A 27,808-nucleotide genomic window follows, 5' to 3' on the forward strand; every position below is an offset into this window, starting at 1 on the left:
TTTATTGCAAAAGGATATCGGAACCTGCGAAATTTCTAAAGATTAAAAAAGGGTTCTATAGAACCGTCGACAGGATCGTCTCAGAGTTGAATGAACTCTTAACCCAGAACAATATGGAAATACTCTTGAGCTACAACCCTATTCATAAACGTGTACAAATCTCAGGGATAGGGGTATAAAGACCACAGGTAATTTAGCATACATGTTGGGGATGGTTCCCAATAAATGGACGTATGTGAAAGATATATTATCCCCATTCCCTGCGGATATACATGCAGGGTTTTACAACATATTTGTGTATACCGACATCATATCCTATCAAAGGGTAGGAGACAGTTGTGTGCCCCTCCTGAGAACAGTTTATATAGAGGGAAAGGATGGAGGGATAGTCACTGTCACCAACGACAAGCCACACTACGTACCTGTAAGCAAGAAATATATTGAAAACATTCTGGTTGAGCTTAAAACGGATCAGAACGAAAACATCGAATTTACTTATGGTAAAACGATTGTAAAACTCCACTTTAGGCCCTCCAAAGCCTCTCTACATATATAATAAATATATCATTAGTATTATACATATATGTTTGTAATTTTTTAAATTTTTTTATAAACATAATACAAATAAATTAAATGGTTATGGAACACAACCACCATCTCGACCCTAACCGCTATGTCTCATACTATGTTGATCAAGTGGGTAATGGGGTTACCCGGCTATCATGGATCCCCGACCATGTACGGTTCGGGGATAGGCGGTATATTTCGTAACCTCTTTAGGATGATTTTACCGTTTATGAAAAGAGGCCTCAGCATAGCCAAACCACATTAAAAATCAGCGGCTAAAAATATAGTAAGTGAGGTTGTAGCCAATGCTATGACCCGAATGGCGTCACCAGATACCGAGCATCAAGAAGGCTCATGATGTTGTCTTGAAGACCAAAAAAGAGACCTCCGGGTATAAGACGCAGGCCAGCCCCTAAAAAGTGGAGGTTAACCGTTAAAAGAAACTCAGTAAGGCAAAGACGTGGTAAAGTGAGGAGGTCTGGACCTAAAACGACTAAAAGAATACTCGGAAGAATTTTCTAAAAGAACCAAGAAAAATGGCTCTTTTACACCGCATGTCCTCTGAAGCTATAAAGACAGAGCTCGATCTTTTCACGGCCCCCTATACCCAACATTCAATAGATAGGTCCAGTTATGTGGAGATAGCCCCACTCTCTACCATTACCGACAACGGTCCTATAGAATTTTTCATACCAGGTCACGGTGACAACTATCTGGACCTCAACAACACCTTGGTGCATTTACATCTAAAAGTGACCAAAAGAGATGGTACTAATATTGCAGACGATGCCAAAGTGAGTCTCATTAATTACCCCGTGGCCACCATCTTCTCCCAAGTGTATGTGACTTTGGGTGAACGCCTAATCAGTCAAAGCAGTGCCACATACCGCTAAAGGGCCATCATGGAGTGTTTACGCAACTACTCCGAAGACACTCTCAAGACACAATTCAGCGCCAGGCTGTTTAGCAAGGATCCTGCAGGAGTCACTATGAAATCGATAGACCCTTCCACCGGTGCAAACAAAGGACTGGAGGCACGCGCTCGCTACTGTGCCGAATCTCAAGAGTTTCATCTGCTAGGGCCTATACACTGACATTTTCTTTCAAGAACGTTTACTCTTAAATTCGGTTGATTTAAGACTAAAATTAACCAGGGCCAAGGATGAGTTTTGTCTGATGTCTGCCCCAGATGGTGACTTTAATTTAAAAGTGTTGGGGGCAACGCTTTTTATTAAAAAAGTGTCTGTATCTCCGGCAGTTCGTCAGGCTTTGATGAAAGGAAATGCCCTTTACCCTCTCCAAAGAATTACCATGAAAACCTTTAGCATACGTGTGGGCAGTATAATCTGCAGTCAAGAAAACCTTTTTCTAGGCCCTTTACCCCGCTATGTGGTGTCGTGTCTTTGGGCACCATTAAACAGAAGACATGTTTATCAAATAACTCCCTGTAATTATTATTACGCGATTAAACTGATTAATTGTTTAACTGTAATTAACTAGGAGATCGGGGCACCAAGGAAAATATTGAGATTACAAAGTAAAAATGTTCCTAATATAACTTTCCTATATTATAACATTATATATTATATTATAGTATCTGACCGATTATCTTCTGGTTTAAATGGTGTATTTTACCTCGCGTCCAGTCTCATTCCAAACATCGTAAATTGTTGTTATCTGCACAAACCCAGTCTTCACTAAGTCATCCATACATCAATTGTCTTAAAATCATTTATTTACTAAACTAAGTAATTCACAGAAAGCATACAAACAGTAGTTATCGTCACAAAGAAATGGTAGAGGAATGTGCCCTAGTGGGCTAAACTGGCATGGCGGCTTGTTAAACAAAGGGTGATACAGGGCAGCTGAGAAGGCACAACAGAGTTGATAAATATTAACAATTGATATGCTAATCCTTTGCACATGAACGCTCACTCATTCGGGAACAATTGCAACCAATATATATTTACGCTCAGTGTGTCGTCGGGATCCTTGTTGGAGAGTTTTTGTCCTGTTGGAGAGTTTTTGTCCGCGTTCTCTCTCTCTCGGTTAGAATGGGTCTTTCAAAGTGACATTTGTTCATGTCGTTATAGAATGGATGTTTCGTCGGTCTTCGCGTTCAATGATACCAAATTTCTAGCTGCAGACTAGCAATTAATATCAAAGACTTTTTATTATTCTGTCGGTATCGATAGTCTAAAAGTTTAACCACGTGGTATGGTCAAAGTTCAGTAGAGGAATGCCTGGTCAAACCTTGGCTCCCTCTTCTGAGGTAAGCTGGTCTAAAGAAAGTAATTCTGGGTGGGGGTTTTATACTGAACATAGAAACGCTGTCACATGACGCCTTGTCCTGTCTGTGTCCCTGGGGGCGTGCCGATGACTTAGTTAAGCTTTTGAACAGAAATACAATTCTCTCACATTAACATCAGTACATAGCATCTCAACATATTCCAAATAGCTTTATCCTTATTAATACATTTGATACAACCGTTTAGATGTAAGTCCCATAGCTGAGGCTATTATATAAACATTATTATGGTAATATGGCAATATTGTCTCTCGTGAGTTTCATAAAATTGTACCAAGCGGACCAGTTCGTAGCTGGATTCTTCACCGATCTTTTATACCTTCTCCAGAACATAAATGTCGTTCGGTTCTCCAATTCTGTGAGGTGGAAGAATCCTTTGTTCTCTCAATGAAAACCCTCTGTCTCAAAACTGTGGCCTGTTAGGCAGGACATTCCCTTTGGAATTTACGACCGCCTTCACACAGCCTTTTGTCAGAAGTATAGAGGTCGGGGGATGGTGCATAGAAAACCCAGAGGGCAACGTCATGACAATAGGGTCTAATTTAGGTTTTAATATACTATACTATAGGGTCCAATATAGGGTTTAATATAGTATACTATAGGGTCTAATATAGGGTTTAATATAGTATACTATGGGGTATATTATAGGTATATTATAGGGCTTAATATATTATATTTAAAAATATATATATTTAGCGTGGCAAGTCAGTTAAGAACAAATTCTTATTTACAATGACGGCCTAATGACGCTGGGCCAATTGTGCCCTGCCTTATGGGACTCCCATTAACTGCCTGTTGTGATACAGCCTGGAATCAAACCAGGGTCTGTAGTGACACCTCTAGCACTGAGATGCAATGCTTTAGACCGCTGCGCCACTCGGGAGCCCTACTATGGGGGCTTGGACAAGTTTTACATGGGTCGTGAGCTCATGACTTGAGACTGAGCTGTGGCTAAAAGATCTGTAACCCTAACCCAATTTGTAAGTCGCTCTGGATAAGAGCGTCTGCTAAATGACTTAAATGTAAATGTAAAAATCTGCTTTGTATATCTGAAAGGGAGCAAGATAATATACCTAACTTGTCATTGCACAGTTTTTTTTTAGCTCTGCGTGAGTGTCATGGTCATCGCAAAACAAACTGGGAAATAATTTCTGTAACTTCATTAATGTACAAGATATTGCCTAATGTCCATGTTTTATTGACTTAAGTCCATATTAAGGCTACATATCTCAAGTCTGAATCGGGCCCTTCATACACATCTTGCAATTAACATTGTATTTGTTTTGATTTTTTGCTGTATAATCTATCATGAGAATGATATTGGGTTTAACTATCCCTTTTTAAACAAAAGTATATGCAAGGCTTGATTTCACTAAGTGCGCTCCATGTATTAAATAACACAATATAATCAGCTTTATTTGCTGAGGCCTAACAATAAATGTACACAGTGATTTAAACATCACATCCATACACCAGACTAGAATAGACCTACAAACAGTCTGTCTGAAATGGCATCCTATTCCCAATATAATGTCATTATGTCAGTCTTGAGGATTGCCAAGTCAATGACGTCACACTGACAGAAATCATCATCATCGCCATGGTGATGCACCGTGACAATTTATTTTGATGGTTGTCGAGTGGGCATGTTGTCGAGTGGGCAACACTACACGCTTAGACAAAAAGGTGCTATCTAGGCCCTTAAAGGGTTCTTCAGCTTTCTCCATAAGAGAACACTTTGAAGAAACCTTTTGGGTTCCAGGTAGAACCTCTTTGGTTCCACTTAGAACCCATTTTGGTTCCAGAGGGTTCTACATGGAACCCAAAGGGGTTCTCCTATGGGAACAGCCAAAGAACTCTTTTGGAATCCTTTTGTACCCTGCATGTGTCACAGGTGATACCAAGGTCTTATAATGAGTGACATCATCCTTGCCTCCTCCATGGCATCGGCTTACGGTTCTGAACATGGTCGCTAGGCAACAGTCCAGGGCGGAGAGGGGCCATGGAGAATAGAGGATCATGGAAAAGAGAGTCCCTCGTGACGTCAGAGACTGCACTGGGGCAGGGAGAGGAGACGCAGACAGACGCAGGAGGGTGGAGCAACGGATCCTAGAGAGGGAGAAAGAGAGCGAGAGAGAATGAAAGTGAAAGTTGAGAAAGAAGAGGAATAAATGATATTTTTGATTTATCATGTTCTCTCCTCTAGCTGAGTATATATATATTCATTATAACAACTTATTGGGCCTTAAAGCTTAATCATGCACCCATGTTTTACCTGCAGCACTGCTCCAAAGGTGTCAGGATAGTGGGTTCATTTATAAAGTGGCCTCCAAACCTGTAGTCCGCACACAGACACAGGGGCGAAAATCTGATATCAACTTTGGAGGGGACAATTACATGACATTTTCTCAAGAGCAATTCCTGAGGGGGACACCAAGTAGTGCTGTAACACATAGCCTACATTGTAATATGGTAAATGTATATTACAAACTCGAAAATACGAAAACTTCAATTTTTCAAACATATGACTATTTTACACCATTTTAAAGACAAGACTCTCCTTTATCTAACCACACGGTCCGCTTTCAAAAAGGCTTTACAGCGAAAGCAAAACATTAGATTATGTCAGCAGAGTACCCAGCCAGAAATAATCAGACACCCATTTTTCAAGCTAGCATATAATGTCACAAAAAACAAAACCACAGCTAAATGCAGCACTAACCTTTGATGATCTTCATCAGATGACACTCCTAGGACATTATGTTATACAATACATGCATGTTTTGTTCAATCAAGTTCATATTTATATCAAAAACCAGCTTTTTACATTAGCATGTGACGTTCAGAACTAGCATTCCCACCGAACACTTCCGGTGAATTTCCTAATTTCCTCACGATAAACGTTCACAAAAAACATAACAATTATTTTAAGAATTAAAGATACAGAACTCTTTTATGCAATCGCGGTGTCCGATTTTAAAATAGCTTTTCGGTGAAAGCACATTTTGCAATATTCTGAGTAGATAGCTCGCCATCACGGGCTAGCTATTTTGACACCCACCAAGTTTGGTACTCACCAAACTCAGATTTACTATAAGAAAAATTGGATTACCTTTGCTGTTCTTCGTCAGAATGCACTCCCAGGACTTCTACTTCAATAACAAATGTTGGTTTGGTTCCAAATAATCCATAGTTATATCCAAATAGCTCCGTTTTGTTGTGCGTTCAAGACACTATCCGAAGGGTAACGAAGGGTGACGCGCCCGGCGCGTTTCGTGACCAAAAAAAATCAAAATATTCCATTACCGTACTTCGAAGCATGTCAAACGCTGTTTAAAATAATTTTTATGCGATTTTTCTCGTAAAAAAGCGATAATATTCCGACCGGGAGTCGTTGTTTTCGTTCAAAGACTGAAAATGAAAACATGGAGTCGTCTCGTGCACGCACGCTCCAGTCTCATTGTTCTCAGATCGACCACTTACCAAATGCGCTACTGTTTTTCAGCCATGGCCTGCAAAGTCATCATTCAACGTTCTGGCGCCTTCTGAGAGCCTATGGGAGCGTTAGAAAATGTCACGTTACAGCAGAGATCCCATGTTTTGGATAGAGATGATCAAGAAGGCCAAGAAATGGTCAGAGAGTGCGCTTCGTGTTTGGAGTCTTCTCAGGTTTTGGCCTGCCAAATGAGTTCTGTTATACTCACAGACACCATTCAAACAGTTTTAGAAACGTTGGAGTGTTTTCTATCCAAAACTAATAATTATATGCATATTCTAGTTTCTGGGCAGGAGTAAAAATCAGATTAAATCGGGTACGTTTTTTATCCGGCCGTGAAAATACTGCCCCCTATCCATAACAAGATAAGGTGTTTGCCGTACTCCTAACTACCGGTACCCAAAACTACACAACTAATCACAACAGCAATACCATTGCCTTTAACAAATCTTAGTTCAGTCACCAGTTTAAGTTGAGAGTGGGGAAATCCATGGCATTTTCCAATTATGTTCCTATTTTACAAGTCCAAAAAATTGAGAACCTTTCATAATGTTGCCAAAGACTCAACAAACTTACCTGAGACTCCCTGTCTCTGCCAGTCTGTCCCTGCATATCTGTCCCCAACTCTGCTGTCTGTGTGCCATCTGTTGCCTGCTCTGCCTAATGACATAATTGTGAAACATTTCCATTAGAATTTAATTTCTTTCTTATGAACATTTTATCAACTAGTCTTTTTCTACCTGGCTGGCTGGCTGGCTACACACACACACAGTGTGTAGGTTATTTACAGTAAGAGATGGGCTTCTATCATCTTATCTTTTATCATTCTATTTGGGCTTCGATCTAAAAGGTAGCTAGCAAATGTGAAACGGATTAAAATGACAAGAGTTGACAGCTGTATGAGTTCACCATTTACACAACATATGCTGCAACCTTTTGTAATTTTAATAGTTTGTTTCATATTGGCTGGCTTCCAACAATAGCTGAATTTGCAAAGCTAGCGAGCACCAATTCCGTTTCAGTGGTGTTTGCTATAATCTTTGCTACCCAGGTTAAATAAAGGTGAAATAAAATAAATAAATAAAAGTTCCCTTGCAACAATTTAGCTTTTGTAACGAGACCATTAAATATATTTAAGACAATGGTAGAAGAGAGTGTAGTTCTGTTCAGTTTGGACTTCAGTTTATCGCTAACCTTATCACAGGAACTTTGAAGCACTAATTTACATCATCTGCATGCTGATCTTGGAATAAATTGACGATAGCAAAGATTCCATCTTTTTATGAGGCCACATAAATGGAATAGGTACTAGCTAGCTTAATAGTTAATATTTGCGCGCTAGCTCTGCATATTCAGCTAGTGTGTGTGCGCGATTGACTGGATTAACCTCACGTCAGTTACGTTCATTGAGTGCCTTTCAGACAGTAGATACGACCCCTCTGTTACCTTGCCAACTAAGGACCTGGCAGTGGATCAAACCATTGTGAGGCAAAGGGTGGGGGGTCGCAATCTTTTGAAACTTAAAAACGCGCTATTAAGTGTCTATAATCAGCACAATTGCTTTCATTGCATATTATTCATATTATTAAAATTACATAGTTATGTTTCAGTGATATATTGGGGGGGACAAATCATATTTTCCCCAGGATGGGGTGGTCGTGTCCCCCCCGTCCCCCCCGGGATTTCCGCCCCTGCACAGACAGTGTCAATGTTCCAATCAGCTAACGTTAGTTAAACCTGTAGTCAGCATACAGATCGTTAGTTAGCTAGTATTCGAGTGCTCACTGTTCTCAATCATTTGTGCAGTGTAAAAATAAAATGTTGGTAATTTGTGTAGTCTGACTACTGCAGTAGGCTACTGCTTGTCCATGTGTTGGCTAACAGCAAAAAAGAAAAACAGACGAGAGAAACGTAAAAGCATTCAGGCAGCAGAGATGAGCTTGTCATTAGCTAGTTAACATTAGCTTTATTGTAGCTATAAAGCATTATGTTTATTGTTATTTTGAAATAACATCTTTATTTTATTGTATACAAGTTATATACATAGACATAAGTGAGTTAGTTATAAATACAGTACATGTGGCTGTAGTTTAGTTTAGAAGAAAGACTTACGCAGCGTTGTAAAATACTTAAGTAAAAATACTTTAAAGTACTACTTAAATAGTTTTGGGGGGGTATCTGTACTTTACTATGTATACATTTGACTACTTTTACTTTTACTTCACTACATTCCTAAAGAAAAGTATGTTCTTTTTACTCCATACATTTTCCCTGACACCCAAAAGTACTTGTTACATTTTGAATGCATAGCAGGACCGAAAATGGTTCAATTCACACAGTTATCAAGAGAACATCCCTGGACATCCCCTGCCTCTGATCTTGCGGACTCACTAAACACAAATGTTTTTTTTGTAAATGATGTCTGAGTGTTGGAGTGTGCCCCTGCCTATCTGTAAATTTAAAAAAACAAGAACATTTTGCCGTCTGATTTGCTTAGTTTAAGGACATTTTAATTATTCATACTTTTACTTTAAATTCTTAAGTATATTTGAGCAATTACGTTTACTTTTGATACTTAAGTATATTTAAAACCAAATACTTTTAGACTTTGAGTCAAGTAGAATTTTATTGGGTGACACTTAATTTTCTATTATGGTATTTTCACTTTTACTTAAATATGACACTTGGGTACTTTCTCCACAACTGGACGTACGTTGATTTTTGACAAGATAATTACTTGTGAATTAGGTTTGATGCACTTATTGCAGTGACTTGCATACATAGCTCTTTGTCCTATCTGTGCTGGGAGGGTACAGCAGCTGCCATTATATCACCAGCGAAAGACCAGAACAAGTCATTCCCAGACACTCCCTCACTAGAGATCGGCCTGTTGAGATACTCCCTCTTTGCGCATGTGTTCTAAGTGGCTGCCAGGTAAAAATAGACGATAGTAGACAATAGTATTATTAGTGAAAGGGGGTGTTGTTGAACATTTTCTTGACATTACTCGACTTTTATAGATCACGCAAAATGTTATCCAGGAACTTTCTGAAGTAATTGTAGGCTACTTGAGACGTTTAATTTTGCTAACTTAATTACGATATTTAAATAGATGTTTGATTTCTCTGGTCTAGGGGCGCATCAGTTGCAGCCTTGAGAATCGAATTTTCTCTCCGCAACTCCCTTGTCATTATCTGAACACTACAACAAAGTAGTCTGACTGTACTGTAGGCTACAACGTTTCATATCCTACAAAGAAGCAATAGCTTCCACAATGGATCGGGTAAGTCTGGTTTTAACATTATATGCCTGCTGTGTTGTATAAAATGTCTAGGCCTAGTTTTCATCATCTTTGATCCTCCACATTCCTGTGTTGGTTTTAAACGGCTGGACAAAAAAAAAACATAACGGTAAAACTTGTTTGGATTTTTTTTCAACAAAGTAGCCTACTACTATATCATGTTTAGGAATCTGTGGCTATGACCTAATTATCTCTCCTTCCTCACAAAGTGTTCATAGTCCTTCACGGATTTCGAACACATTATCCATTATTTGACCAAATACTCAAGTGACTGCTCTAACAAAGAATATATATTTCTTCAAAAACGGAAGGCAATCGGAAGAGAGGCAAGATTGTCGTGGAAATATTTGGTCAATCATATTTCACAAATACCGGATTATGTGAGTTGAAATACACTTTTTATTACTTCATAATAAAAGCCGAGCTGGTTCATGAATTCAACTGCCTTCCAGTCTTGGCACACACGTTTTATACATTTGTCCTCCTCAGGTCACACTCACAGTAACTCCTCTTAATGGCTCATCCCCTCTGGCATTTAGTCACCGTTATGATATTGCCTTCATATTAGGGCATGGAACCCGTAGAGCCACAGAAATAGACAAAAATAGACCTTCACTCGCCTTAAGCCAGGTTCGTGCATGTAGGACCATAGTAACAGACCTCGGCACTCTACAGGAATAACCATACATGTCATCCTGCTAAATCATCTGAAAGGGACACCCCTGTTCTGGAAAATACCCAAGAGGTGTAACCATAGCAACAGTACATAGTTGGCCATAACACAGTTACAGGAATAACCAGTCGTGTCAAACCCCCAGACAGGTGCATGTCTAATGGTGTCTAATGACCCAGAGCACATATAGAGTGCACTAGTTTTGCTGGCTCCTTCTGAAATAAATCATTACCACATAGGTACTGGAAAATTCACAATAAGATCAGATGGGACCATTATTAGGCATAAAGTTAGAAGTGTTGTTAATAAGGACAATGGTAGAAATGGGCGTGGTTTGACTTTGCGGTTACTAGTGACGACCAGGCACTACTCCCATATAAAGTGTCCTACTTTTATCAATACACTCCTAACAACCTAATCGTTAAGAAATTTTAATTTGATCAAATAAGGCAGAAGCCAGATTTTGGGCCCAGTTATCCCTCTCTCTTTGCCTCTTCCTCGCTGTTTGAAAGGAAATGACTGGTATGATAAATATGGTGGAAACTCTGACTAGCCCATTCCTCCACCAACCCAATGCTATTAGATTAGTGGGAAGTAGTGAACGATTGGACATTTGAGGAAAAAGGAGCTATTCTAAGGATTCACCCAAATCAATCAGCGGTTCAGACTAAATGAATACAACATTTGGTTTATTGATGTTTAATATTTATTACGTCCAACAGGACAAAGCTAGCCCGTTCCCCTCTACCCTCCCGGAGTCCCCAGGTCAAACGTCTCCCAGTACTGCTTTACTGCTGGGTCTGGTTGACTGCAGGAAAACACCGGGGCAGAGTGGAACTAAGAGAGGAGGAGGAGAAGATAAGGAAGATGGAGATTTGTTTTCATTAAGTAAGAACCATGGTGTGTAGATTAGACTACAGTCTGCTTCTGTAACAGTGAATTGATTAATTATATATTGATTAAAATATCTGGTCGTTCCACCCAATTGTGAAAAGTTTTTTTTTATTTCAACTAATTTTAACATTCTGTCATAAAGAGCACATGTTCAACTTCATAAAAAAGCATTTTGCTACAAAACATGTAGAAACAGTTTCACCATACTAAAACAAGTGTTCAGGTCATGTAACAGGGTTGACCTTAAAATGAGGGACAGACGTAAATGAATCAGTAATTACATGAAATAAATAATGTTTAGAAATGACTGTCAAAGTAACCAAATATCTAGGGCTTTACATGCACACTAATCATTTCCTATTAAACTGATTATGGCAGTAGACTGAGTATGGCATTACTCATGTAAACACCTTACTCTGCTGATCTTAATTGGTGTGAGGTCATAACCGAAGTAAGGATACACCTTTAAAAACACCTGGTTTTCTGAACAATCTTTAGAATGATTAGGACATGTAAACACTTTAATCAGAGTTATAGAGGTGTATTTAATCTGTGCATGTGCTAACACAAGCAGCGCAAGCTAACTTCTTTTGCTCGAGTGCAGTGAGTTCAGGAAAAACGAAGTACGCATCTTAGACATAGTTTTCACATACAAACTAAATTTGTCAGAACTCAGAATTAAATATGCTTAAAAAAAATAACATGGTCGCTGTGGTAGAAAGTTTATTTCGATTGGCCATTATCAGCAAACTCCCATCAGGTAGCCTGATTTCAGATGTGTCCATATAAACAGGTTTATTAGGGAAATTGTTATTTCAAAGCATGTCAACATTTAAATCAAACTCCTTATACTATTTGACTGTTCACAATAATTGTGTTATTCTGCGCTTGTAACTTTACTCAATGATGGTAAAACTTAGAGAAATGATTGTATTAGGTGGGTTAAAATCTTTCTAAAAGTTACACAGGGTTGACAGAGGGACTTGTCAAAATGCAGAAACTTGTCACTTTAGAAAGTCTTTAGTCATAATAAAAATCTGATTAGTCGAATTCTCCATGTGTTCAGTATTAAAGGGCATTATTTTAATATAACAGATATTTAAAATTGAATATTGGTGCACAATTTCTACTGGAAACATATCAACGGGTCGCAAAGGGCATTCATTTCATGGAATGACCAATCTGTTTATGGACCCATATTCGCAAAACCTAAGTACTCAATGTCTTTGTTTCACAGGGGACATCCCTAATCGTTGCACTCTTAGTGGGAGGGGCTTATCATCTGGGGAGCCTCAACAACGTCATGATGCTGACAAGAAAGAGAAGAGTCTCTCCAGATCAGAACACCTCAAGAAACACCAGCATAGAGGTATAGGGAAGAAACCTCACCACTGCTGCTCTGACTGTGGGAATAGTTTTGCTAAACAGAAGGAGTTTATATTTCACCAGCGGATTCACACCGGTGTGAAACCGTACCACTGCTCTCAGTGTGGGAAGGGTTTTTCTGCATCTAAAACCTTAAAATCTCATCAGAGAATTCATACTGGGGAGAGCCCTTACCCCTGCTTTGATTGTGGGAAATGCTTCAATAAATTAGGAGCCCTGACTACACACCAACGCATACACACAGGAGAGAAGCCTTATAGCTGTGATCAGTGTGGGAATAGTTTCGCTCGAGATTCCACCCTGACTGCACACCAACGCATACACACAGGAGAGAAGCCTTATAGCTGTGATCAGTGTGGGAAGAGCTTCAGTCATTCAGGAGACCTGACTAGACACAAACGCATACACACAGGAGAGAAGCCTTATAGCTGTGATCAGTGTGGGAGGAGCTTCAATCAGTCAGGAGACCTGACTACACACCAACGCATACACACAGGAGAGAAGCCTTATAGCTGTGATCAGTGTGGGAAGAGCTTCAATCAATCAGTACACCTGACTAGACACCAGCGAATACACACAGGAGAGAAATCTTATAGCTGTGATCAGTGTGGAAAGAGTTTTGCTCTAGATTTCAACCTGACAACACACCAGCGAATACACACAGGAGAGAAGCCTTACTCCTGTCTATGTGGAAAGAGCTTTGCTCATTCAGCATCACTGAAAAATCACCAGAATGCACAAACATGTCATCCTTCATCTCCCTCCTCTCTGGCACTGGTTCCAGATCCCTAAATTATGTTTCAATAGAAAACATCTTGTAAAGAGTCATCCAACTCCCATTCTCTATCAGTTTACTAAGGCTGATAACCATGGTAACCTGTATAGCATAATATGCAACTCTGGATCCATATGTATCAGGTGTGTTGGAGTAGGAGTGCTAATCTAGGATCAGGTCCTCTGTCCATGTATTCTCATTTTGATCTAAATGGCTTAATGTCATCATTAAGCCATTTGTGTGTAGAGGGGGATGTTGAGGTGGGTGGGGGTGTTCAGAGCTGTATCTTATTTAAATAATTCTTATTATCCATTGTGTAATAATGTTTCAACAATACTAGGTGTGTATTCATGTATGCAGTTGTCGTGTCTTTGGCTATGCCGGATTAAGTGATATGACATGCTAACCTATAAAATTCTTTCTCTGTAATTAATATTACCTGATTAAGCTAATCATGTAAATGTAATTAACTAGAAAGTCGGGGCACCACGGAAGAACGTTTATAGAGCCGTTATCTTCCGAATAAACTCTTAAAATACTTAGTAATATTTTACATCGATAGCAGTCAATATTAACCCTTATCTTATTTTCAGTCTCATAATGAAAGTTGTAAATTCTTGGCTACCTTCACGAACCCTGGCTAACAAGTTGAATCAGCAATACAAAATTGGGTTTAATTATTTATTTACTAAATACCTAAACTAATCACACAGAATACAAATGATGTCATACAGAAAACGTCCCTGGTGGACGGAACCTGTATGATGGCTGGTTACACAAAGGAAAGGGGGTTGGGCTTGAATGAAAGAGCGGGAAGACTTAGGAACAAAGAAACAGCAGCTATGCTATCGTAAATACATTATCTTATGTATTACTAAATTACTGCCCATTTGGAAAAAGAAAATGCAATAAATATTTACTCTGAGCTGCGCTTCGGTATATTGGTCGTAGATGCTGGCCAGGTTGGCCAACAGATCTTCCTGTCCTCGGAAGAATGTCTCTGGTGGTAAATTGGATACGTGGTGGTATCTTCGTCTGTTTGTTAGACTGGGTCCGTCGTCCGTCCTTTCCTAGCCCACGTCTACAGTGGCCGCTGCTAACTCAACGGCTAGGAAGTATCACTTCTGTAGTGAATAAGCTCAAAGTTCATACCATTCGCCACCAAAGCTCACGGCGAGGTTGGCTTAGTTCTGTACTTGACGTGTGTCGTTCTAACGTAGAGGCTGCAGACCTCACGAACTGGAACATGTGGTTATCTTTTCATCAAGGGCTTATATAGTGGAGAGGGGGAAGGATGTGTTTCATCGTTTATAACCCCTGTCTCTTCACAGGGGTGGGCCACTGATCAAGCAGGGCACTTTCCTTATGAAAACCCAATTCTCTCATTTGGAAGCTAAAATTACATTTAATCTCCTAACAAACAATTTCAATATCAAACATTTCAATTGCATAACAATTCCATGTGACTCTGATAACTAGAGGGTGTATACTTTCCCAGGTACAGTTTATGTCGTCCTGTCATCAGTCATAATGTCTCAGATGACAACGAACTTTACATACATACTCATTACGTTCCAAAGCATATTTCCAACTGGTTTTATTACCAAAATATGGTTCCTTTCCCCATTTGTTTATGTTCCCAGACTCTCTATATTTAACACAGGCTATTCAGCAGTCCTTCAGTAGGGTCAGAAAGAGAGGGGAAGGGAGAAAGGTATTTATGGGGGGGTCATAAACCTTACCCACAGGCCAACGTCATGACACAGTAGATCAGTACATTAAATCCATTATCTGCTCAACCACATCTGCTTCTCACTTCATTTAAGTGTTGTTTTTTACATGGACCAGAGCCCTCTTCTAGAATAAGTTTTCTCCAAAAAGATCTAGACATATTTATTGTAAAACCCTTTACCAGGTTTTAGTGCAGCTGATGGGACATACAGAACAATGCAGCTATAGGAATTGTAGTTGGGATTCTCACCCTCTGTCTTCATGTGGTTCAGGTGACCATCTTTCTAAGACTTATCTTCCACTTTATCATTTTGATTGTTATTGACGTTATTGTTATTCAATGACTGATTCATTAATTTGTGTAAAAAACATGAAGAAAGCCTCCAAATCTGACAAGGGACATAGCAGGGAATGGACAGGTGAGTTGAGGTGGAAAAGTATTTGTTTTCTTTCAGATCTTTTAACAGTGCTCGATTAATCTTGCCTGGCACAATGGAACCAATGGAATAGTCCCAATGCTTATATTGTCTGTCTTTTCTCCTCCAGGGAGACTCAGTCCAGTGTATGACAACATCTCAGGCATGGCCATGGCCCCTACTGCAGCACAGATGAGCAGGGTGATGTTCACTGTCCACCTCTCTTAATAACCAGGAAGTGCCTCTGTACTCCACTGTCCAACTGCACCAACCCAAGAAAGAGGATGAGGATGTCCAGTATGATGTTGTGAAATTCAACCGCCCCAGTGCTGCCACCCGGTGAGCAAGTCAAGCCATTACGTCTCAGAGAATCTTTCATTTACATGGTACTTGTGCTGACAGTTAGGAATGCATACAACACTTCTATGTTATGCAGACCAGCAGTTGGTTGGTTTAAATGTATTAACATCTACATGATTACTTAAAATGAGACCCCAGAAGTGAAGATTAATGATGACATGTTGCATCTCCTTTCATCCAGGCTGTATCACATCCGGCCGTCATTGGGAGTCCCATAGAGCGGCACACAATTGCACCAACGTCGTCCGGGGTAGGCCGTCATTGTAAATAAGAATTTGTTCTTAACTGACTTGTCTAGTTAAATAAAGGTTAAATAAAAATTAAGAAATAACAGACCTCCGGCACAAGAAGCTTGGGAGGACCCCTCTGTGCTATATAGAACAGTCAACAAACCCCGAACCAAGAACACCACAATCAACAGACTTGAACACAACAAGACCTGAATTCAGGATGGGCTTCCTCTCACTACCATATTTGGAAACGCCAAGCGGATGCTTCACATTTCTACATCCGGTGAAATATCTGTCTCATTGTTCTGTGATACGTTCCAAATGGTACCTTGTTCCCTCTAGTGCACTATGTAGGGAATAGTTGCCATTTTGGATGCACTCTGAACACCAGAAGACCTGAACACAAGATGATTCAATCAAAGTTGCATTATGGACAGGCATACTGCACTTACATTTTTAAGGTAATAACACACTATAGGCTCTACTATAGGGTTTAATAAAGTATACTATAGGGTCTACTATGCTCGACTATAGGGTTTAATATAGTGTACTATAGGGTCTACTATAGGGTTTAATATAGTATACTATAGGGTCTACTATAGGGTTTAATACAGTATACTATAGGGTCTACTATAGGGTTTAATATAGTATACTATAGGGCTTGGACAATTTTTACATGGGTCGTGGGCTCATGGCTCGAGACTGAGCTGTGGCTAAAAACGTTGCTTTGTATATCTGAAAGGGAACAAGATAATATACCAAACTCATCATTGTGCAGGTTATTTGTAGCTCTTTGTGTGTGTTTTAGTGAGAGGAAACTGTTGCCCATAATGTTGTAAAGTGTCAGGGGTCATGGCACAACAAACTGGGAAATAATTTCTGTAACTTCATTAATGTACAAGACTATACACCCACACTTCGGACCCTATTCAGACTTGAGGACTTAACATCGACTTAAGTCCCAAAATATTGCCTAATGTCCATGTTTTATTGACTTAAGTCCATGTTACGTCAACATATCTCAAGTTCGAATCGGGCATGCAATTAACATTGTAATTGTTTTGATTTTTAGTAAAATGTTTTGTAAAATCAATATCATGAAAAGGATTTTCGGTTAAACCATCCCTTTTTAAACAAAAATATGCTGGGCTTGATTTCACTTAGTAAGCTCCATGTATTAAATAACACAATATAATCAGCTTTATTTAATGAATTCTAACAATACATCTATACAGAGATTTGAACGTTTTCTCTTTCCGTCCTGAATGAGGTAAGTCACAGGTCCCAGTCTCCAGATTACTGTCGCCTGAATCCATTTCTCTTTCCCTGTCGAACTTGTTCTTCCTCCTGGAAAACTCGACGGTGTAGTCCACCATGGTCATGGTGTTTATTTTGCTTGACATGTTTTTCTTCCACTGTTTTAGCTAAGTCAGGTCGGAGTAGGTTGAAGCGTGCTCGGATCTGGCGCTTCAGGAAGAGCTCAGCAGGGGTCCGACATGTGACTCTGTGGGGGGTACTGCGGAACATTGGCTCAGCGATGCTTGAGAAAGACAGTAGATTGTCTGTTGTCCTCAAACGTTTTTTTTTTAATCAGAGCTCGCTTTACTATCTGGACTGACCTTTCTGCTGCACCATTCGAGGCAGGATGGTAAGCAGGAAGGGTCTGCTCGATTCCGTTGTTTTGTAGGAATTGTTTGAAATCAGAAGAGATCAGAGACAATTTCTTTGCACAATCCATAGGCTGCAAACAGCCTGCGCAGGTTTTCGATGAAGTTCGTTGATGTCATTGAAGTTATGTGAAAAACTTCCAACCACTTTGATTCACCATCGATTATCACCTCGTAAAGGAATGTTCTTACCTCGCAAAGGAATGTTCTCACCTCGCAAAGGAATGTTCTCACCTCACAAAGGAATGTTCTCACCCAGCAAAGGAATATTCTCACCCAGCAAAGGAATGTTCTCACCCAGCAAAGGAATTTTATCACTGCGTTCTATTTAACGGCAGGTGAGTCAGAGCATCATGGTAACACAGTTCCGAGACCAGAGAGACAGCGGTCTCTGTGTCTAACTGCATGTCCAAATCCTTTACATCCAATGTGACATTTATTGTAATGCCCTTGTCCCATTGGAAGAAGTGTAAACTGTATACACCCCAAAAAACTCTGAATCATCCTCCTTACTCTTTCCATTGCTCTCAGCAGCAACAACATACTTTGTCTGTCCTGCTCTGCGGTTCCTACATGCAGAGGCAATGTGTCCAACTTTAGAACAGACATGCATTTCTCATTTTTGAATCTGCAACCACGAGCAGAATGTTTTCCTCTGCACCTGTAGCATGGTTGCTGACCAGAATTCTCTTGCCTTGTGTCATTTTTTTTCTACTGTTTTTTTTTCATTGTCATTTCTGCCCTTGAACTGTCCTTTTCCTCTCCTGGGAAATGTTTTAGCATTTTTATTCACTGCATTTACTGATTGAGCCTCTTTTGCTTACTCTGAAATATCCCTGGTGTTCATGGAAGCTAACTCCATTGACAATGCCATCTCACATGCCTTTCTGAATGTTAGATCCTTCTCTGCTAGCATCTTGTGCTGTAAAGCTTCAGAGCACAGTCCACTTACAAACTGATCTCTCAATGCCTTTCCTAGATATGGACCAAAACACAATTAGCTGACAGCTATCGCAAAGCCATCGCATAATCAGACACATACTCTCCTTCCTTCTGGTTACGTTTTTTCAAATGAAATCCCTCCGCAATCACCACAGGTTTTGGTTTGTAGTGAGCTAGCAACACTAGCTTCAGTTCCTCATACTGCAAAGTACTTGGTGTATCAGGTGTGATCAGTCTCTTTATAGTCCATATGTTTCTACACCGATCACAGAAAGAAACACACTGACATTCTTGTCGTCTTTAACGTCATTTGCAAACATCCATAGCTCCAAAAGCTCAAGATATCTTTCAAAATCCTCCCGCAATTCTTTGTACTCGTCCACTTGTCTGCCTTGCATAGTAGCCATTTTCCATCGCTACGGTTCTCTTGGCTGATATCCTCTGCGATAGTTCTGTATGTTCTTCGTGACAGGTGCATGGCTACTCCATTTACAATCCACACTTTTGTTCTTTTGAGTCCATTTGTAGTATTTTAGGTTTTATTTTACTAATTAAAAAAATGGTAGTACAACACGGGCATGTTTGAGGCAGCACGTTCTATAAAAGTTCAGAGGTCACAGGATTAACTGTAAGAGGCTTAATACAGTTGTTTTCCAGCCACTAGGGGGTACTCGGGTGAAGAACATGGGAAATAAATAAGAACAGTTTAAATGGACTGGGGAAGAGGAAGAAAAATGAACAAAGAATGCTGTAAATGGCTGTTACACCGTGCTGACAGTAACTTTCATGTGGGTGTTTATATTATAAGCTCATAAAAAGGGTAACAACAATTCAAGTAAGTGATAATTGTATCTAGGCAGATTACCATGTTCATTTCTTTTTTAAATATATATTTTTTAACCTTTATTTAACTGGGCAAGTCAGTTAAAAACAAATTCTTATGTACAATGGCGGCCTACCCTGGCTAAACCTGGGCTAATTGTATGCCGCCCTATGGGACTCGGCCAGATGTGAGGCAGCCTGGATTCAAACCAGAGACTACAGTGACGACTCTTGCACCGAGGTGCAGTGCCTTAGACCGCTATGCCACTCAGGAGCAATCTATTACACCATTCATCCACCAGACTAGAATAGACCTACACATGGTCTGTGTTTGAAATGGCATCCAATTCCCTATATACTGTCAGGTGACATTTCAGATGCAGCCATCCTCTCTAACAGTTAGAAGCCAAACAAATGATGTCAGGAACTCCAAATGTCATTAAGTCACTATTGTGGATTGTCGATGCAATGGCGTCTCACAAATCATCATCACCATGGTGATGCTCCACGACATCATTTATTGGAAGGTTGAAGTGTTGTAGAGGAGTGGGCGTAACAACACTACACTTCGGAAAAAAAGGTGCTATCTAGAAACTTAAAGGGTTCTTCAGCTGTCCCCATAGGAGAACCCTTTGAAGAACCCTTTTCGGTTACAGGTAGAACCTCTTTGGTTCCAGGTAGAACTCTTTAGGGTTCCATGTAAAACCCTTTCAACAGACCAGATGCTTTCAACTTTCTGTGGAGAAACCATACCCGTCACATTAGGAAACTGTTGCATTGAACACTTATGAGTAGGGTGGGCTGAATTTTCTGGACATTCCTACCTTAAATAATACTTTTAAGATCAATTCGATAAAACACTTCATAAGAAGACCTACTTCTATGTGGAACTTAATTCCTCATCATGTCGTTTCTACTTTTGGTGGCCTTAACTTCATGTTGGTTTGCTATTGACAACGTTCCAGTGAAGCTCCGCTTTTCATTGGCAGGTTTTCTAGTCATGGCCCTTCATTTAGAAGCATAATTTCTCTCCACACGTATATTATATCTGGAATAATCAGAAAATATTGTATAACAATAAATCTTTGTTTTTAGAATATTGGTTCAGAAATAATATCCTATTGGTGAGACAACTTGTAAATGCAGAAGGTCTTTAACTTCATTATGACTCATTCTTATCACTTTACAAGATCCCTATAACGCCTGAAGAGTTTACAATTGTTTTAGTCTCCATTCCCTCAGGTGTTGCTTTATTATTCAGGAACATGTTAAGACCCTCAGAACCTACCTTCGATTACCGCTGTTCACTCAACAGTAGTAAAGATTTGTTTTTGTTTTGGTCCATTCAACAACACATCTATCTATATACCTTGTGTCATGCCTTATTGGAATCGTTTTATTGATAATATCTGTTGTCTCACACATACGTACTTACTAACACAATTAAGGAAGTTTATTATACAATTATTCACTAATATTACCCTGCCAACCACTAAATGAAGAAGTAAAAAAAGGAGATACATTAAAATTGTACCTTTTGTAATGACCTCCCAGAAACAGTGTTGTCTTATTTTAATAGTATTCATGTAAATAATCTGTGGCAAGACATCAGTAGATTTATAATGGAACAAATTCATGAAGATTTGACACTATTATGGAGAGAAGTTCTGCATGAATTCTTTACCTACGACAGAAATCATTTGGATGGATATTTTTATTTTTCATTCACTCGCCGTACAGTAGGTGGCGGCAATACGCCAATAGGTGTAGTCTGCCATAAAACCTTAAAGGAGAACAAGACAACAGCAAAGCAGTTTAACTGTACTGTTGTAGCTGAAAACATTTCATATCATACAAAGAAACAGTAGCTTCCACAATGGATCGGGTAAGTCTGGTTTTAACAGTATAGGTCTGCTGTGTTGTATAACATGTCTAGGCCTAGTTTTCATCATCTTTAAACCTCCACATTGGGGCGGCAGGTAGCCTAGGGGTTAGAGCATTGGGCCAGTAACCGAATCCCGGAGCTGACAAGGTAAACATCTGTCGTTCTGTTCCTGAACAAGGCAGTTAACCCACTGTTCCTAGGCCGTCATAGTAAATAAGAATTTGTACTTAACTGAGTTAAATACGTTTTTTTTTTTTTTAAAGTAGCTTTCAACTATATATTTTGTATTTATTATGGATCCCCATTAGCTGCCAAGGCAGCAGCTGCTCTTCCTGGGGTCCAGCAATATTAAGGCAGTTCATACAATCATGTTTAGGAATATGTGACTATGACCTAATTCTCTCCTTCCTCCCTAAGTGTGCACATGTTCACATTCCTTCACTGATTTCTTACACATTAGCCATTATTTGATCAGATGTTCAAGTGGCCGTTCTAACAAAGAAAATAAATGGCTGCAGTCTAAACACGTTGTTTCCCCTCGGGGGTATCCACGTCGAACCGGATGTCGGATTGTCATCTTAAGGGAGGTCCAATTCCCTAACGTTAACCCTCGATTTAGCTTGAAGGAGAGAGTGAACAACTTTGGTCACTTGCGGGGTTGATATGACCCACAATTCATTGCAAATTGTACATGTCACATGTCAAACTCTTGTGACCGCAAAGTGTCAAATTGAATCAACAACCCGCACTTAAGGCGTCTTAGCAAATATGAAGCGAGCTTGCTAAAAAAATAAAAAATAATATATATATATATATATATATATATATATATATATATAGATTTTAGCTTTGGAAAATTGACTTAGTTTCGTAGTGATGAGTGCAATTCTGAAATGTATTGGAATAAATGACCAAACTATGGGTAACTGTAGCTAGCTACCTTGACAGGAGTGCTTACTAGGTAACGTTACATTAATAGCTTTAGGTTGGTTGTTTTTAAGTTAAACTTCAAGATTTCCACCAAGGACGTTGCCTCTCCTACCATCAGTCTCCATCGCTTGGGCAAGGGACATTTAAGGTACACTCGGATGTAAAACGTCATTCAAGGGCTGAGGGCTGTCGAGTTTGAAACGCGGCTGGAAGGCAATCAGGAAGAAGCAAGATCAGGTGGGACCATTATAGCCAATGAGAGGGCAGATATGCGTGTTTTCACTAGTTACCACAGCCACAAAGTCAAACGTCTATAATGTATTTTTTTTATATTTAGGGTTATGCATAAAGTTAATGTTTAAGGTTAAGGTTAAAATGAAAAAAATACCAGTTGTATAAATGGGCTTTGTTTGTGGTAACTAGTGACTACCAGGCACTACTCCCATACAAAGTGTTTTATTTCCTCAAAGTTGCCGGGATGTCACGTGTCCTACTTTTACCAATACACTCCTAACAACCAAGTCGTTACGAAAATGTATATATGATCAAATAAGCCAGAAGCCAGATTTTGGGCCCAGTTATCCCTCTTGCTTCTCCTCTTCCGCGTTGTTTGATAGGAAATGACTGTTATAAGAAATATGGTGGAAGCTAGCCCATGCCCACCAATCCAATGCTCTTAGATTTGTGGGTTGTGGTGAACGATTGAACATTTCAGGTAAAAGGAGATATTCGAGGGATGCACCCAAATCAGAGGTTTAGACTGAATTAATACACTATTTGGTTTAATGATCAACTGTAAACTTCTTGTGGCCAACAGGACAAAGCTAGTCCGTCCCCCTCCACACTCCAGGAGTCCCCAGGTCCACCGCCTCTCCGTACTTTACTGCTGGTTCTGGTCGACTGTAGGAAAACACCGGGGCCGAGTGGAACTGAGAGACGAGAAGGAGAAGAGGAAGATGGAGATATGATTTCATTAAGTAAGAACCATGGTGTGTGGATTAGACTACAGTCTGCTTATGTAACAATTGATTAATTATATATTGATTAAATATCTGGTAGTTCCACCTAATTTTGTGAAGTGTAACTTGGTCCCCCCAAAAAACGTTTGATTTCACCTAATTTTAACATTCTTTCATGAAGAGCACATGTTCAACTTCATAAAAACATGTTTTCCCATCTCAAGAGGTTATATGAAAATACATACTGTAGTAAGTGCCAATGTGCTAAATAAAGTAACAGGGGATTACTGAAAAGAACAAAACCACTAGTTTACATTGGTAAAATAGTCCTTTAAATTAGCCACAAAGTTGCTTATGACAGGGGTTTAACATTGAATGCTAGCTTAAAAAATATATATATATTCTACCATACCAATTTCTGGGTAAAATGGTTCACTTGTTCAGTTTTCTACAAAAAACACCAGAGAATTGATAAAAAGACTAGAACCAGCTCACCTGCTTTTACTCTATAATTTTCCCATTTGATGTTCAATGTTTATTTTGCCTAAAAGATTTTGGGAACAGTTTCACCATATTAAAACATGGGTTGACCTTAAAAGAGGGACAGATATAAATTAATCACTAATTAAATGAAATAAATAATATTAAGAAATGACTGTCAAATTAACCAAATAACTAGGGCTTTACATGCACATTCATAATTTGACATTAAACTAGTTATGGCAGTAGGCTGAGTATGGCATTAGTCATGTAAACACCTTACTTTGCTTATCTTAATTGGTGTAAGGTCATAACCGAAGTAAGGATACGCCTTTAAAATCACATGGTTTTCTGAGCAATCTTGAGAATGATTAGGACATGTAAACACTTTAATCAGAGTTATAGAAGTGTATTTAATCTGTGCATGTGCTAACACAAGCAGCGCAAGCTAACTTCTTTTGCTCGAGTCCTGTGAGTTCAGGAAAAACTGAAAGTATGCAGCTTAGAAATAGTTTTCACATACAAACTTTATACTGCTTCAAAAAGTTAACATAGTCGCTGTGGTAGAACGTTTATTTTGATTGTCAATTTTCAGGTAGCCTGATTTCAGATGTGTCCATGTAAAAAGGTTTATTAGGGAAATTGTTATTTCAAAGCATGTCAACGTTTAAATCAAACTCTTATACTAATTGACGATTCACAATAATTGTTTTATTCTGCACTTGTAACTTTACTCAATGATGGTTAAACTTGGAGAAATTATTTTATTAGTTGGGTTAAATTCTTTCTAGAAGTGACACAGGGTTGAAGAAGGGACTTCAGAAATTTAAAATTCAGAATTGTCACTTTATCAAGTCTTTATTCATATTATTTAATAACAGATTTAAAATGTAATACTGGTGCACAATTTCTACTGGAAAAATATGAAAGGGACGCAAAAGGCCTTAATTTCATGGAAGGACACATTGGTTTACGGACCCATATTTGCAAAATCTAACTATTCAATGTCTTTGTTTCACAGGGGACATCCCTAATCATTGTTTTCTTAGTGGGAAGGGCTTATCATCTGAGGAGCCTCAACAACATGATGCTGACAAGAAAGAGAAGAGTCTCTCCAGATCAGAACACCTCAAGAAACACCAGCATAGAGGTATAGGGAAGAAACTTCACTGCTGCTCTGACTGTTGGAAACATTTTGCTAAACAAGACTTGACTATTCATGAGCAAATTCACACCGGAGAGAAACCGTTCCACTGCTCTCAGTGTGGGAAGAGTTTCGCTGCATCTAAAACTTTAAAATCGCATCAGATAATTCATACAGGGGAGAGGCCTTACCCCTACTTTGATTGTGAGAAATGCTTCAAACAATCAGGAGCCCAGACTACACACAAACACACAGGAGAGAAGCCTTATAGCTGTGATCAGTGTGGGAAGAGCTTCAATCAATCAGGAGCCCTGACTAGACACCAACGCATACACACAGGAGAGAAGCCTTATAGCTGTGATCAGTGTGGGAAGAGTTTTACTCGAGATTACACCCTGACTGTACACCAGCGCATACACACAGGAGAGAAACCTTATAGCTGTGATCAGTGTGGGAAGAGCTTTAATCACTCAGGAGACCTGACTATACACCAACGCATACACACAGGAGAGAAACCTTATAGCTGTGATCAGTGTGGGAAGAGTTTTAATCAATTAGGACACCTGACTAGACACCAACGCATACACACAGGAGAGAAGCCTTATAGTTGTGATCAGTGTGGGAAGAGCTTCAATCAATCAGGAGACCTAACTGCACACCAGCGCATACACACAGGGGAGAAGCCTTATAGCTGTGATCAGTGTGAAAAGAGCTTCAATCGTTCAGGGAACCTGACGACACACCAACGTATACACACAGGGGAGAAGCCATATAACTGTGATCAGTGTGGGAAGAGTTTCAATCAATTAGGACAACTGATTATACACCAACGCATACACACAGGAGAGAAGCCTTATAGCTGTAACCTGTGTGAGAAGAGCTTCAATCACTCAGGAGTCCTGACTAGACACCAACGCATACACACAGGAGAGAAGCCTTATAGCTGTGATCAGTGTGGGAAGAGCTTCAATCATTCAGGTACCCTGAGTGAACACCAACGCTTACACACAGGAGAGAAGCCTTATAGCTGTGATCAGTGTGGGAAGAGCTTCAATCACTCAGGACACCTGACTATACACACACGCATACACACGGGAAAGAAGCCTTATAGCTGTGATCTGTGTGGGAAGAGCTTCAGTCAATCCGGAGACCTAACAGCACACCAGCGCATACACACAGGAGAGAAGCCTTATAGCTGTGATCAGTGTGGGAAGAGCTTCAATCAATCAGTACACCTGACTACACACCAGCGCATACACACAGGAGAGAAGCCTTATAGCTGTGATCAGTGTGAGAAGAGTTTCAGGACATCAGATCACCTGATTAAACACCAACGCATACATACAGGAGAGAAACCTTATGGCTGTGATCAGTGTGGGAAGAGTTTCAATCAATCAGGACACCTGACTACACACCAGCTCACACACACTGGAGAGAAACCTTTTTCCTGTCTATGTGGAAATAGCTTTGCTCATTCAGGGTCACTGAAAAAACACCATAAAGCACAAACATGTCATCTTTTATCTCCCTCTCTGGCACCGGTTCCAGATTCCTAAATACATTTTCAATAGAAAACATATTGTAAAGAGTTATCCATCTTCCATTCTCTAACAGTTTACTAAGTCTGATTACCATGGTAACCAGTGTCGCATAATATGCAGCTCTAGATCCATATGTATCAAGCGTCTTGGAGTAGGAGTTCTGTATCTTATTTCATTACCTCCTATTATCCTTTAAGTAATAATAGAATAATGTTTCAACAATACTAGGTGTGTATTCATGTATTTAGTAGATCAATAAATTAAATCCATTATCTGCTCAACCACATCTGTTTCTCACTTCATTTAAATGTTGTTTTTTATATCAACCAGAGGCCTCTTGTAGAATACGTTTTCTCCAAAAAGATCTGCACATTTTTATTGGAAAACCCTTTACCAGGTTTTAGTGCAGCTGATGGGACATACAGAAGAATGCAGCTATAGGAATTGTAGTTGTGGTTCTCATCTTCTGTCTCTCTGGCTTCATATGGTTCAGGTGAGCATTTTTGTATGACTTATCTTTCACTTTATCATTTTGATTGTTATTCAATGACGGATTCATTTATTTGTGCAAAAAACATGAAGAAAGCCTCCAAATCTGACAAGGAGCACAGCAGGGAATGGACAGGTGAGTTGATGTCAAAATGTATTTGTTTTCTTTCAGATCTTTTCATCAGTGCTCAATTAATCTTGCCTTTCACAGTGGAACCAATGGAATAGTCTCAAGGTATGCTTATATTGTCTGTCTTTTCTCCTCTCCAGGGAGTCTCAGTCCAGTTTATGACAACGTCTCAGGCATGGCCATGGCCCCTACCGCGGCACAGACAAACATGGCGACGTTGACCACGCCAATGCCCACCTCTCTTGCTCCATTAACCAGGAAGTGCCTCTGTACTCCACTGTCCAACCTCCTCAACCCCTGAAAGAAGATGAGGATGTCCAGTATGATGATGTGAAATTCAACCCCCCCCCTAATTTTGGATGCACTCTGAAAACCAGAAGACCTGAACACAAGATGAGACTGCCTGGGACTCAAAGTTCCATAATGCACTTGCATTTGAAAGGTAATAACGATTGTAATCATCAAGGAAATTGTCTTTAAAAGCTGTGTTGTCGGCAGCACAGAAGAAAGAAGTCTTTCTATTTTATTGTTACTTTTTATTATTAAAAATAGGGTATACTATAGAGTTTAATATAATATATGGTTTAATGTAGTATGCTATAGGGTCTACTATAGCGTTTAATATAGTATAATGTGTGGCTTTCACAAGGGCTGTAGTAGCACTGGACTTTGGTAGGTAGGC

General features: G+C 39.5%; 3 protein-coding genes across 9 annotated transcripts in view; all 3 read left to right on the forward strand.

The window, feature by feature from the left end:
* The window catches only part of LOC106591322 (zinc finger protein 271), a 518,091-nt gene that overhangs the window by 436,862 nt on the left and 53,421 nt on the right, over positions 1–27,808 (forward strand). The window lies entirely within an intron of this gene.
* LOC106596266 (zinc finger protein 239) lies at positions 9,217–16,082 on the forward strand. 7 transcript variants are annotated; one of them, XM_045708725.1, is made up of 6 exons: positions 9,217–9,305; positions 9,506–9,654; positions 9,984–10,052; positions 11,068–11,233; positions 12,477–12,608; positions 15,678–16,082. In XM_045708725.1, exons 2-6 carry the CDS (start codon positions 9,646–9,648, stop codon positions 15,773–15,775), a joined length of 474 nt encoding a protein of 157 aa, XP_045564681.1. In that variant the 5' UTR covers positions 9,217–9,305; positions 9,506–9,645; the 3' UTR covers positions 15,776–16,082. The 7 variants fall into 7 exon arrangements, with proteins under 7 accessions (XP_045564681.1, XP_014043048.2, XP_014043050.2 ...); XM_014187573.2 differs by lacking the exon at positions 15,678–16,082 and having other exon boundaries at positions 11,068–11,245; positions 12,477–13,876; XM_014187575.2 differs by lacking the exon at positions 15,678–16,082 and having other exon boundaries at positions 12,477–13,876.
* On the forward strand, positions 21,352–26,791 carry LOC106590954 (zinc finger protein 2). The gene is given in 4 exon segments (XM_014182130.2): positions 21,352–21,453; positions 23,201–23,372; positions 24,844–26,384; positions 26,387–26,791. Coding segments are annotated over 4 exon segments (1,767 nt in total). The 5' UTR covers positions 21,352–21,444; the 3' UTR covers positions 26,432–26,791.

The sequence above is a fragment of the Salmo salar genome, chromosome ssa02, assembly GCF_905237065.1.
Source record: "Salmo salar chromosome ssa02, Ssal_v3.1, whole genome shotgun sequence".
Taxonomy (NCBI): Eukaryota; Metazoa; Chordata; class Actinopteri; order Salmoniformes; family Salmonidae; genus Salmo; species Salmo salar.

What these genes read in the sequence shown, in the direction of transcription:
- LOC106596266 (XM_014187573.2), top strand. An exon ending in TTTCACAAATACCGGATTAT is followed by an intron (nt 10,053 to 11,067) that starts GTGAGTTGAAAT and finishes TACGTCCAACAG; the next exon opens with GACAAAGCTAGCCCGTTCCC. An exon ending in TTCATTAAGTAAGAACCATG is followed by an intron (nt 11,246 to 12,476) that starts GTGTGTAGATTA and finishes TTTGTTTCACAG; the next exon opens with GGGACATCCCTAATCGTTGC.